This window comes from Peromyscus maniculatus, chromosome 2 (genome assembly GCF_049852395.1).
Source record: "Peromyscus maniculatus bairdii isolate BWxNUB_F1_BW_parent chromosome 2, HU_Pman_BW_mat_3.1, whole genome shotgun sequence".
Lineage (NCBI taxonomy): Eukaryota > Metazoa > Chordata > Mammalia > Rodentia > Cricetidae > Peromyscus > Peromyscus maniculatus.
In genome coordinates, this window is record NC_134853.1 from 32,649,669 (window position 1) to 32,663,030 (window position 13,362).

Here is a 13,362-nt window from a genome sequence, read left to right on the forward strand (position 1 = left end):
CCAGGAGCACACTGGCATGGGATCCTGCACTCCAGGGTCACACCCAGGAGCACACTGGCATGGGATGCCACACTCCAGGGTCACACCCAGGGGCACACTGGCATGGGCTGCCACACTCCAGGGTCACACCCAGCAGCACACTGGCATGGGATGCTACACTCCAGGGGCACACCCAGGAGCACACTGGCATGGGATGCTACACTCCAGGGGCACACCCAGGAGCACACTGGCATAGGATACCACACTCCAGGGGCACACCCAGGAGCACACTGGCATGGGATCCTGCACTCCAGGGTCACACCCAGGAGCACACTGGCATGGGATGCTTCCGCCTTTGTTCCTGTGATAAAAGCTTCAGTCTGTTAGGAGCCAGATAGATCATGCATCACTTTAAATAGAAAGATGTCAGAAGTGAGGATACCGGAAATGATCACTGTCTTGTTCTATTTCATTTAAACCATACAGTAAAACAATGAAGGAGATCAAATTAAAATTCAGCTCTATGCAGGAAGATCCAAAGCCAGTGCAACACATCCTTTAGGAGAGTTGGGAATATTGTCCTTAAGACTTAATTGGAATTATTTATGGAGCAGTTTGCTTAAACAGAAGACTTTAGTATTTCCCAAGCCCACTGCTGATACCCGAGGCCACTAGATCCTCCTCCCAGCTGGAATTCTGCACTCCCTTTTGCAAGTCCTCATTTTTGTGCTACTGCTATATTGATCTTTTTTTTTAAATGTACATTGGTGTTTTACCTGCATGTATGTCTGTGTGAAGGTATTGGGTCCCCTGGACCAGGAGCTACAGACAGTTGTGAGTTGCCATGTGGTGCTAGGAATTGAACCCGGGTCCTCTGGAAAAACAGCCAGTGCTCCAGCCCCCATATTGATTTTCTTTTTTTTTTTTTTGGTTCGTTTGTTTTTTCTCGAGACAGGGTTTCTCTCTGTGTAGCTTTGGTGCCTATCCTGGATCTTGTTCTGTAGACCAGGCTGGCCTCGAACTCACAGAGATCTGCCCGGCTCTGCCTTCCAAGTGCTGGGATTAAAGGCATGTGCCACCCCTGCCCAGCTAAGGTTTTTTTTTTTTTCCCATATTGCTCTTTTTTTTTTTTTTTTTTTGGTTTTTCGAGACAGGGTTTCTCTGTGTAGCTTTGTGCCTTTCCTGGAACTCACTTGGTAGCCCAGGCTGGCCTCGAACTCACAGAGATCCGCCTGCCTCTGCCTCCCGAGTGCTGGGATTAAAGGCGTGCGCCACCACCGCCCGGCTCCCATATTGCTCTTTTAAAGGCACAAATATTTCCCTTTCCTGGATGGAGCCTTCCAATGATTGTCTTTAACGCTTAGAATGAAATTCAGCTGTCCACCAGGACCATGCAGGCCCTGTAAGTTCTGGTCCCAACTCTTCCAGGCAGACATGCTAAGCTCCTTCCCTCTCCATAGCAGTCCAACTTAAGGTGCCCACACTTGTTATTCCTTTTGCCTGGGAGATCGCACAGCCAAGGCCACCTACTGTTTCTCACAGCTCAGGTGAGTTTGGCTGTGTCCTCTGGAGACCTTCATCTTCACCTACCCATCACCTCATTTAAGAAGTCTGCCAAAACTTAAATCCACCCGTCTTTTCCCAACCAGAACGCCAGCACGACAGCAGGGGACCGGTCTCTTGTTCATTTGTTCATCTAAGTCCAGCACCAGTGTATGCCTTCTCGAGCCGTGGTTTCATTAGCACAGTGGTTAAGAGCCTGGGTTTGGAGGGCAGACCAAACTGGGTTTCAACACCAGGTTACATCTAGGTCAAGTTCATCTTTCCAAAACTTGGTTTCTTCATACAGTAGAAATACTTGTGGGACAACATACACTTCAAATTTAAACACACTCACTGGGACTCAAGTCTACTTGGTGTGTTTAGTTTCCACCTCTAACTTCACAGGCTTGCTTTCCTGTGCAAGGGCACACACCGATGACCCTGGCATTTGGAAGGCTGAGGTAGGAATGAGTGAGTGCATGGCCAGCCTGGGCTGCATACAGAGACCTTGTCTCAAAAAATGAACTTGAGAAAGCATTCCTCTCCAGTCTCCGCATTAACTATAACATGCAGTTGTGAAGAGGAAAATATAAAAATACAGTTAACACCAAAAACGTTAGATCACCCCTCGACCATTTTTCTTTCTGCAACCCAAGAATGCAGTACTTGAGGAGGGCAAGGCGAGCGAGCTCGCTCGGTCCAGACCATCCTCCAGAAGTTAGTGTGAGCCAGTTACTTCCATTAGCCGTTTCTCAGCTTTCCTCAGCAAGCTGCATGGCAACAACAGCTGGGGACCTCGGTGCTTCCCTTACACTGCAGGAAGCACTAGCTAGCACGAGCCTGAACCTCCCTTACACTGCAGGAAGCACTGGCTAGCACGAGCCTGAACCTCCCTTACACTGCAGGAAGCACTGGCTAGCACGAGCCTGAACCGCGACCATTTTCTAGACAGACTCAGGATATAGCATCAGCACTTCGTTCCATTGGGAGAAAAAAAAGCGTATTTCCAGTGTGGAAGTTTGAATGACTTTGAGTAATATAAAATGGATGTTGACTTCTAAGTTCAGAGTTCTTACTGCCTCCAAGCAATGGACACCTCTGCTCTGAAGATCCTCATCACTCAACCTTTGATGCTGACAGGGGCAGAGTCATGATCACATCTCTATTTACAGAAGCTAAGAAGAAACTTTCCAATAAATAAGGAATTTTTGGAATAGACCCTCTTATAATGCATTTTATTACACCAGCTCTCCCTACGAAAGCCTTTCAGTTAAATATTTAAGTCCCTCTGTTTTGTGAGGTCTGGTTTTATTTCCATGTTCAAGAATCCATTTCAGAAGGCATTCCAAGACATTTCCTTCTTGAGCACAGGCTGCTTAACCTCAAGGATCAGCCATAATGGTAGCTTCAAGTTCTTCCTCTTCCAGTCATGGGACCATACTTCCATCTTGGGCTATACATCATGGAATCTCACTGTCTAAAAGGAATTTAAATAGGCTGTCCCATCATATGGAGAGGATAACCTGTGTGTGCACTGGTGTGATGTGGTGGTGTGTATGTGTGTGTGTGTGTGTGTGTACACACGTACGTACATATGTATGTGTAGTGTGTGTGTGGTGTGTGCATGTGTGTTGTGTGTGTATGTGTATATATGTGTGTGTATGTGTATGTACGTACATATGTATGTATGTGTAGTGTGTGTGTGGTGTGTGCATATGTGTGTTGTGTGTGTATGTATGTGTCTATATGTGTGTGTGTATGTCTGTGTGTGTGTAGGAAGGTAAGAGACACACACAATTCCATCCTCATCACTTCTTTTTCAGATGGACGGAAACAGGGTTTGCTCAAATGACATAGAAAATAGGTCTTATAATTTAAATTTTATTTTAAAAATAAAAGGTTCAATAAACTAGTAGCCCTTGAGACTGGGTGAATGTGTGTGCGTGTACACACTCACATGCTTAAGTGGGTCCATTTTAGTTCCATGTGTGTTTTTCCACACACCAGCTTCTGGTATCACGCTCTGGTCGGCAGGACACCAGAATGCCTTTGTGTCCCTTGCTGACACGACGACATTGTGTTTTTCTCCCATTATCCAAGGATAAATGACCTAGATAGTGTGCCTATTAAAGCCTCATTTTTCTTCCGCCCCTTTGTCTACAGTGTGCCACATTATCACAGGCTGCACACATTTTCAGGATTCTTACTCTCAGATGCCCTTTCAGGGGAGCAATAAGAGGTTTTTGTGTGTGTGTCTGCTGAGATATCTGGTGTGGAATTACATAAAGGTAATTCAAGGTTTTTCTCCCCATCTAGTCTTGAAGACAGTTAGTGTGGTACTAACAGCTAATCTAGCATAAGAGGATAGAGCAAGCAACTGTGCGAAAGCCAGGATGCTGTGCTTGCATCTATTGTGGATACAAAAACCAGAGTGAACGAGCACCAGTTCCCCTACACACTGCATTCTATAACTACATCTCTGCATATCATGGGTCACTTTTATTAAAAGCATCATTACTACAGTTGGCAGCAATTTACATTTTATCTTACATGATAGCAGTTTTCAGAGAAAAAAATAAAAGGACATCACAACAAAGAAAAACATTTACAAAGTCCTGTCTGTAAACTTCAAGGCTAGTTTAGAGCTGAGGTAATGCTGTTTTAGCTTTGTGGCTAAAGTAACAAAGTCCTTTAATTTAAAAAAAAAAAAAAAGGTACCTGATTCTCACTTCTCACTCTTTTATTTAATCTATTTATTTTGTTTATACCAGTGCATCACAAGACCACAAGCCAATGGAACTGCAGTTGTCTGGCAAGAACCCTCCCAGTAGGTTAGTTTTCCAAAGGGACCCTTCACATTCAACAGCTGCCTTATTATTGCTGCACCTCGGGGTAGAGGCGTTCACACTAACGTGGAGATTGTCAGAGTGTATGGATGTGTGTGTATGCGCGATGCGGGAACCCCCATACAGTCAGAAAGGGAAACGAATGGGCAAGTTATGATATGTATGGTAAATTTCATCTTGACCTTCACAGCAAAAAATTAAAATTAAAAAATTAAATATATAACTTCATACTTCCTTCGAGCAGCACTTCCTTCCGCTAGTGCCGCTCTGTTACAAATTGCTCTTTATTATAATACCAGTGGTACCCAAAGAAAAACCGCAGAGCATTATGTAAGTTTCCTTAAAAAGACATGATCACCTCTCAAATTTCATCTTTCCTAGGGATAATAAATAATGCACTGCACAATACTTAATGACCAAGATACCTTCGGACACACCTGCATAACATGACTTGGACTTTTTTCCTTTTTTTTTTCTTTTGCTACACTATGTTACAGAACAGCTTATAAAACTAGGTATGAACATTAACTGTGAGTGTAAACAGTAGGACTACCACCTGTCAACAGTTTTCAACACTTTCAGCGGAACTGCTGCTGTCACTCGGCATTTCCGTTGTTCTCCATCTCTTCCCCGCCTTCGAGGGAGTCCAGCTCTTCACCCTGTGCAACCTCGTCTTCCAAGATGGAGGACTCTGCCGTCTTGTCCAGGTTGTCCTCGGCATCGCTGCCTTCCAGGGTCTCTCCGTCTTTACAGGGGCCTCCCTCAGCCTTGTCAGCAGCCTTTTCTTCGCTGGCACCCACGGCGTTCTGGAGTCCCGCCAGGGCTGGGAAGCCAGGCAGGGTCAATCCCCCCAGTCCTGGAGGTAGAAACATGGATGGGTAGAAGAGGCCGGGGGCCATGGTGGACAGGAGGAAAGGGTTGAAGGCCAGCGGGTTGGAGGGCAACGCAGCCGGGGCAGTAGCAGCACCAACAGATCCGTTCGCAGAGTCAGCAGCCGACACGGCGTCTGTGCTTTTCTCAGAGTCTCGATTCTCGTCTCCATTTCCGTTCCCTTTCTCTTCCGCTTTTGAAGGGCCGTCCTCCGGCTCTCCTTGCGCAGCAGTAGTGGCGTTTCCAGTAGCAGCTGAGAGAGGGCTGTTGAGCAGCCCGCCCAGGCCGAACACGTTGGGCAGGCCTGCCATTCCTGGCAGCATCAGGGGCAGCACAGCGGCAGGGTTCTTCGCGTCGCCTCCGGCGGTGGCAGCTGTGGCCAGTCCTGGAGGGAAGCCCATGAGCCCTGCCAGCTGGAGGGACTGGAGGTTCTGGAGATTCTGAAGGCTTGTCAGGTCCATCCCAGCAAACAGGCTGTTCACCAACAGAGGGTTGATCCCTGAAGTAGAGGCGACAGCCGCCGCCGCGGCGGCTGCTCGGGCGATCTCGCTCTTGGGCCTCCGTCCTCTCCGGCTGGCTCCTTCTCCCCGCACCACAGGTCCAGTGAGAAGACGGTCAAACATTGACTCGGGAACAAAACCCTGGAGGGCAGGGAAAGGCAGACAACAGCTGTAAAGGCCAGAAGAGCGATGAGCGTCACACCAGCGTTCTAAATGTGTGAACGATGGTTTCCGTTCTAAAGGCTTAATGCAAGAACTTGGGAAAGCACAGGTTCTGTTTTTTACCGCTATGTTCGCTTGCTGAATTGTACCGAGTTGCAGGGAAAAAGGAAAAAAATTCAAGGCTACTCCAGCACTGAAGTAAATGCCCAGGTAGCCGAATCCATAATTAACTTAAGGATCAACACACCAGCTAGCGGCTGATTGACTGTAATCAGTACCTGATGTGTATGTGTGCATCACATGCCTCAAGTACAAACAACTTTTCATTTGTCAGTTAATTGCCAGGTAAATATCTGTCAATTTAAAAAGGGTTTATATGGAAGAAATATGATCAAAGAGTTACCATGAAGGAGCATGCAAGACCACAAGCTATTCTGTACACTGTGTGTACTGGATATTTCAACTATAGATAAGAATGAGACAAAAAGTGTAACAATGTGGGAAATTTAATAAGTTAGACTCACATGTTAGTATATACTCCAGAAAAATGACAAGTTACATCAAAACCTGCATGTAAATGTTTACGGCAGTTTAACTAATGGTTTCACAAATGTGGAAATCCCAGAGGTCTGTCCATGGGTGAAGGAACAACATGAGGTGGCCAAGCATGCAACAGCATGCTGTGCAGCAGGAAAGAGCAGGTCTGGATACATCCTCCAGCCCGGGCAACGGGGAAATACTCAGGGAGGCCACAGTCTCAGCTAGCGTAGTTCTACTTCCACTTTATGCAGCTCCAAAAGACAAGACATTAGGAAGGGAGACTAGGTCAGTAGTCGGCAGGGATACAGAGTGGACTCGGAAGTACAAGGACCCTACCACAGGAGATCAGGTAGGTACCAGTCCATAAAAACCATTCATTACCACACTATGGCTAGAACACGCCATCACGAGTCAATTTTAATTGTATTATTGCACAAACAAACCCAATAAGCATGCTATTAATCTGTCTTGAAAATAAACAAATACTGATAAACTTTTATGCAGAATTGCTGTCTGTTTTAAAACTGGAAATCACAGCTAATAATCTTACTGCTCCCAAGCAATACACATTGCATCGCCCAGATGATGCTAACTAGGCTCACCTGGAACAAGTCCACCTCCAGGCCGGGAGTGGGTATGTCCACACAGTGTTTTTACATCAGAGCTGACCAATCAGTTCATTTCCGATTGTGTGTGTGTGTGTGTGTGTGTGTGTGTGTGTGTGTGTGTGTGTGTGTAAAATATGATGCCCCGACTCTGTATGAAACGATGTATGAAAATGATGCATTATGACAACTCTTTTAAGCTAAGATTAAGTTTCAACTGAATAACTAACAGCCAAGAGGACAACAGTTTGATGGTACGTCTGGTACTTACAGACTGCTTGACTATATCGGTCCAGTCGGGAGCAACCGCAAACTCAGGGTTCTCTTCCAACCACCTGGGCAGATCCTTCATTGGAGGGGCCATGGCTCCACCCATCTGGGAAAATGAATACAGTGAACTTCTAAACACTGCAGAGGCTTCCTTCCCTACTTCCCTCATCTCCCTCTTCCCACGCACACAGGTTCTAGAAGAAATGCAATTCTTCGTCGTCGTCGTCGTCGTCGTCACCAGCCCCTCCCTGGCATTTACCTTCTTCCCGTTCCGTTTGTTAACAACTGGGACCCTTTCCTCTCCTGTCAAAGTGTTTATATCCAACTTGTTAGGATTCCGACACCTATGTCGCTTCTGTTTCGGTTTCTGAAAGGAGGAAAACAGCACATCTGCATTCTTCTGCAAAAGAAAAGGGTTTCTTTAATAAGGCTGTAAGAGAAGAGGGTCAAGCGTTGTGGAGTTTTAACAGAAACTGTCTTTTCTGAGAAAGGATCTCCCAGCATTGACTGGCCCACCAAACAGGTACTGAGAATCTACTTAAAAAATTTTTAAGATTCACTTTTTTTTTTTTTGGTTTTTCGAGACAGGGTTTCTCTGTGTAGCTTTGCGCCTTTCCTGGAGCTCACTTGGTAGCCCAGGCTGGCCTCGAACTCACAGAGATCCGCCTGGCTCTGCCTCCCGAGTGCTGGGATTAAAGGCGTGTGCCACCACCGCCCGGCGATTCATTTAGTTTTTTATGCATGAGTATTTTTGTGAGTACCTGAGTTTAATTTAATCCTTGGCACCAAGAACAAAACAGGAGGAGGGTGAATATCTCCAAATATTTACGTAAATCATGCCATTTTAAAAGAGACCTCCTGTAGTAACTTTACTCATTTCTAGTCAATGACATAAATGAACCCAGAGATGATACCCTAAATAACTGGATGAGATTTTTGTCTTTGAGGTGTGATGGGTGGGGACACTGTTAGTAGCAGGAGATGAGATTGCCTGAACTTGGTAAAAAAAAAAAAACAAAACCATTAAGGCTACACAAAGAAACCCTGTCTCAAAAAAAGAAAAAAAAAAATCACAAAGCATAGGAAGTAAGAGGTTTGTGTTGCCAGCTAGAAAGTGGACTACAGGACGCATCACATGGAGATACTGACTGACTGATGTGCTGTATAAAACAGAAGGGTTAGGGGCTTAAAAAGAAATCTCTGGAGACAAGAGCTTAAAGCTCTGAGTTGGTCACTTTGTCTGAGGCCCAAGGAAACGCACGCATGACTGCCAAGCCTAGACACCTAACCCATGTGAGGAGAGCATGCTGGGGAGGAGGAGGAAGAGGAAAATGAGTTACAGACGTCTTCAAGTAACTGTGAGGGCGTCCTTCAGTAGGACACACTGAACCAGTTTTTCCAATGTACAAGTTACAGCAGAAAACTGGGACACATGTGAACCTGGAGACATTCAAGCCAAAGACAGAGGGTGCAGCTAGCTGTCAAAAACTCCCTCAGATGAGAAGCAATTAGGCAGGCCCAGCAAGGCTTCACAATCTCAGATGGGAGCCAGAGGCAGTCAGATCTCTGAGTTTGAGGCCAGCCTGATGTACAGAGTGAGTTCCAGGATAGCCAGAGCTACACAGAAAAACCCTGTCTTGAAGAAAAAAGAAAAAAAAAAAAAGGAAGAAAAAAAAAAACCAAAGGAAAAAAACCCTCAAACCAACCAACCAACCAACCAGACTCTGCATTACTTACTGGTACATAACTGGGCATATCAACAGTGTAAGTAGGATGCAGCTTCAACCAGTCAACCAAGTCCTTGTTTTTAGGAGCGTCTTCTCCCACCAGCCTTGTCCCATCTTCAAGGTTTATCACAGGGATCCGTGTGTCAGGGTCCAGCTGTCCAGGAGAAGGAATGTTTCGTATTGGTGGGGTCTCTATATCTTCTTCAAAAGCTTTGGTCACCTCAGCATCCTCCTGCAGGAAGTAGACAATGATCTGAATTGTTGAATGATGAGATTCTGAGACTGTTCTACCCCAGGAAAATCCTCTCCCAGCCCAATGATCTTTCATCAAAAAGGGAGAAATTATCTTAAACAATGTCAGTTTTAGGATGACTTTCGAATTACAAGATGACACTTTTGGATTCCTCACAAGGTAGGAATAGTACTTCTGTAGGAAATTCAAAGCCTAAGGGCCAAGCAAGCCATTAGGACTACAGCAGCATGCTATGCGGCAGCCTGAGCTAGAGGTGTAGAAGGTGGGCTCACAGGGATCCTTGGATACCACTCCAACGGGCATCAGTTTATAAGTAACCAACTTATCGGCACCCTGAGAGTGGTCTAACTTTGTTGGTAGAGCACCATTTTGTGTTAGGCAGGTGTGGAAACACCAGAAATTAACACTCCACCCTCATTCTACCACTGGTCCTTAAATACTGTCCTTTCAGGGGCTGGAGAGATGGCTCAGTGGTTAGAAGCACTAGCTGCTCTTCCAAAGGACCAGGGTTCAATTCCCAGCACCCACATGGCAGCTAATAACTGTCTGTAACTCCAAGAACTGACACTCTCACACAGACATACATGAAGGCAAACACACACAAAAAAAAATAAATTAAAAAAAAAAAAGAAAGAAACAAAGACAAGAAAAAAAAATACTGTCCTTTCAACGTTTAAACACCATCATCCTCATCCCCAGGGCTCCCCTTTCCCTCTGTATTATTACAATTTTCCTTGTTCTAGGTCCCAACACTCTTTATTCCAGTCTCCATGCTGCTATACCATACTGGGTTTTCTAAAATGAGTAATCTCTGCCTGGTCAAAGCTGCCACTCAGTCATTCCCTTAGTTAGGCTACTCCAATAACTGGCTCCCTAATGCCTTCAGGACATCCCCGTGTTCTTCAACTTGGCACTCTGGGCTTTCCATAATCTGCACCTTACTTTATCACCATGATCACATCTTCATACCTTCCTCACTGTATTCATGCAAAATTCTCATGTCTCCAAGTCAGGCATGAGAAGAGCTCTCTTGCCCTGGTACTTCGGCTCCAACAAGATCTCCGAAACTTAACGACAGACAATATCTTCAGGAAAATTCCCTTATGGGTTCCCCAATCTCCTTCTTGCATGCCAAGCCCTCCTTTGGGGCACCGCAAGCGTGCCGTGGTCCCAGCACATATACATCACTATGACAGATCACTGAAGTTTGGTCCCCTTACCCAAAATACTTAAAACCAGGATGTATTGAATTTTGTATTTTTGAATATTTGTATATACACTATCAGATATAATGGGGCTGGGATTCAAGTCTAAACATGAATTCATTTTGTTTATATACATCGTTACCATATAGCTGTAAGCAGTTTTTATGTAATTTTGGGGCGAGGGGCGGGGTGTTGTTTTGAGACAGGGTTTCTTTTTGTAGCCTTAGCTGTCCTTGGCTATCCTGGAACTAGCAGGCTGGCCTGGAACTCACAGGGTTCCACCTGTCTCTGCCTCCCGAGTTCTGGAATTAAAAGCATGCACTACCATCACCACTTGGCTTCATGCAGTATTTTCAATATAACTATGTTTTTAACTTTTTCATTGATCCTATGTGTGCAGGCATGATTGATGTGTGTGTGTGTACAAATGCGCACATGTATGTATGATATGTATGTGGAAGTCAAAGGGCAGCTTTGAGGAACTATTTCTCTTCTTCCTTCTATATGCACTACTGTTACAGAATCAAAATGACGTCACCAGACTTGGGTGGCAAATGCCTTTGCCCAGTGAGTCATTTTCCTGCTCTACAGCTATGATTTGACTGTGCCCTTCATGTGAAGTCAACTGTGGAATTTTCTAGTTAGTGTGTTCTGTTGGTGACTAAAAGTTTGAGAATTTGGAGCACTTTGGATGTTTTAATTGGGGGACACTCAAAGCTACTTTTCTGTTATCTGAAGCCACCACTGCCTTTTCTCTGAATGTCACATCAGTGCTTTCCTGACACAGCAAACAGCCAGCACTGGCGATGCCACGGGGCAGCCTCCTCTTCTGGGACAGCAGTGGGGATTAGAATGTGGAGACGAAACTGTTTTTGGTACACTGTACACTGATGATCTCCACACCCACGCCAACTCAGCCTTTTCCTTGTATTTTATTCATATACAAACCAGCCTCCACAATGAGGGAAATCCCAAACTTACATAATCTAACAGTTAAAAATGTCTTTAAAAATACATTTTTTAACATTGATTAAGAGTCCTAGGGAGGCAGAGACAGGCAGATCTCTGAGTTCTAGACCAGCCTGTTGTATAGAGCAGGTTCCAGGACAGCCAGGGCTACTACACAACACAACAAAAAAAGAGTTCTCTTAGATTTGAGCTGACATTAACTCTTAACCCACACGGACGCTTCCATTTACACCCCACTGCAGCTAAAACATTCAATGACTGCTGTTCTGTAACTTTTTCAAGCATGCCATTTCCTCCTTTTAAATTAGTAAGCTCCTCTCTAGGTCAAGTAACTAGTGCTGGGCATCGTGGCGCAGGCTGTCCGTCCCAGCACCCGGGGCAGCAGAAGCAGGTGATCTCTGCTGGGGCCAGCCTGGGATACAGTGAGATACTGTTTTACAGAAGGGGGTGGTGGTGCAAATAACAGAGATGGAAGAAGAAAGCCAAGCCAGAAAGAACAATCAGTGACTCTTATTTCCAATCACAGCTTTTTCAAAACTGCCCCCACTGCCCATGGAAAGGCTCACAGTGGCCCAGCCCAATGTGGCTTTATTGATTAGAGTTTCAAATCAATAGCTCAGGATATGAAGTCCTCAACCCTTCACGGAGCACATGTAATAGAGTTCTTCAGGGTAAAAATCCTTGCCATCAGAGAGTCAGAGGTCCCATTTTGGGGTGATGTGGTTGAGAAAGTTTGGAGAAGAGAATTTATTACACTACCTTTTATATCTTTCTAATTAAAAATCTACTGACTTGTCCTCTGACTAGCAATGATGTCTCAAATTTCTAAAACAAGTAGTTACAGGGTGTGAGAGAGCACTCCAAGCCACTAGTTAGGCATATGAGTACATATCTAAGGCCTGGCACTAAGCGTTTATACTAGTCTAAATGATGCCGGCCCCAACGTCAGAATGTCTAAGAGCAGAACCTTCGCCTCTTCCTCAAGAACTCAGAGATAACAATTGTGTGCTCAGGAAAATATGTTTCTGCTTTGTGCTAATCTTTCTAGAGCAATCAATAGGTCAGAACCTCGGGAAGAATAAGTCCTCCCGCCGCCCTGGGCTCAGCCTGAATGATCTGCACCAGGATCAACACAGTTTTCTGGCTCAGAACCACAGCTCCATCCATTGTAATTCTGTTTCTCTGGTGGAAGAAGCCATCTCCAATGTGATGTTGCTGAGAGAAGCGGGGTCAGCAGCCCAGGGCTGGCTGTCAAAAGGGGTACACACAGTGGGAGTCAACACCCAACTTACTGCACTGAACGCTGTCCGTTTGTGGCTCATGAAAAACAGGTCGAGGCCCTCCACGTTTTTCCTCCTGCCCCGCCTCCTCTTCATGGGGGGCTCTCCATCCATCAGGGAGCCGTTGAGCAGATGCCTTGTGGGTGTGCGCGAAAGGCCTGCTTGTAGCAGTTCCATCTGAGTCTTAAAGGCATCAGACACTGGTGTAGACACGTTAGGCAAGATAAACTTCGAAGTAAGAGATGAAAACTTTGAGGTAGAACTTGTTGCCTCTCTTGAGGCCTTTGATAAGTCCACAACTTTTTCCTGTCCATTCTCTGAAGCCGCCTGAGACTCTCGAAGCTGGGCGACCATCTCCATAAGATTCCGCCGTTTGGCGGCTCTTTCAGCCTCTATTTCAACTTTCCTCCTTCGCCGCCGCCGCTGGCGAGGGACAGACAGGTTAAGGGCATCATCCTATTGAGAGATTCCAACAGAACAGGGTTGCAATGAGCCAAACCTTTATCTGCTACAGGGGTTAACATCAGAAAGATCTGAGACCACCGAAGAACGGGACGTTCTGTACTGGTGGCTACAGCTATGGAAACAGCAATCATCTTATTTTGAAGTCTGAC

The 13,362-nt window shown here is 45.6% G+C and overlaps 1 protein-coding gene across 5 annotated transcripts in view; it reads right to left on the minus strand.

The window, feature by feature from the left end:
* Positions 1-4,001: 4,001 nt before the first annotated feature.
* Chd7 (chromodomain helicase DNA binding protein 7) overlaps positions 4,002-13,362 on the minus strand; it is a 183,986-nt gene continuing 174,625 nt past the window's right edge. For 3 of the 5 annotated variants that reach the window (XM_076563930.1, XM_076563928.1, XM_076563929.1), the window contains exons 34-38: positions 12,761-13,204; positions 9,052-9,273; positions 7,574-7,714; positions 7,316-7,420; positions 4,002-5,878 (exon numbers count right to left, since the gene is read on the minus strand). In XM_076563930.1, coding sequence (XP_076420045.1) covers positions 4,964-5,878; positions 7,316-7,420; positions 7,574-7,714; positions 9,052-9,273; positions 12,761-13,204 — 1,827 coding nt within the window. In that variant the 3' untranslated portion in view covers positions 4,002-4,963. The remainder of the gene's footprint in view (positions 5,879-7,315; positions 7,421-7,573; positions 7,715-9,051; positions 9,274-12,760; positions 13,205-13,362) is intronic. The other 2 variants (XM_076563932.1, XM_076563931.1) reach the window with 1 other exon arrangement.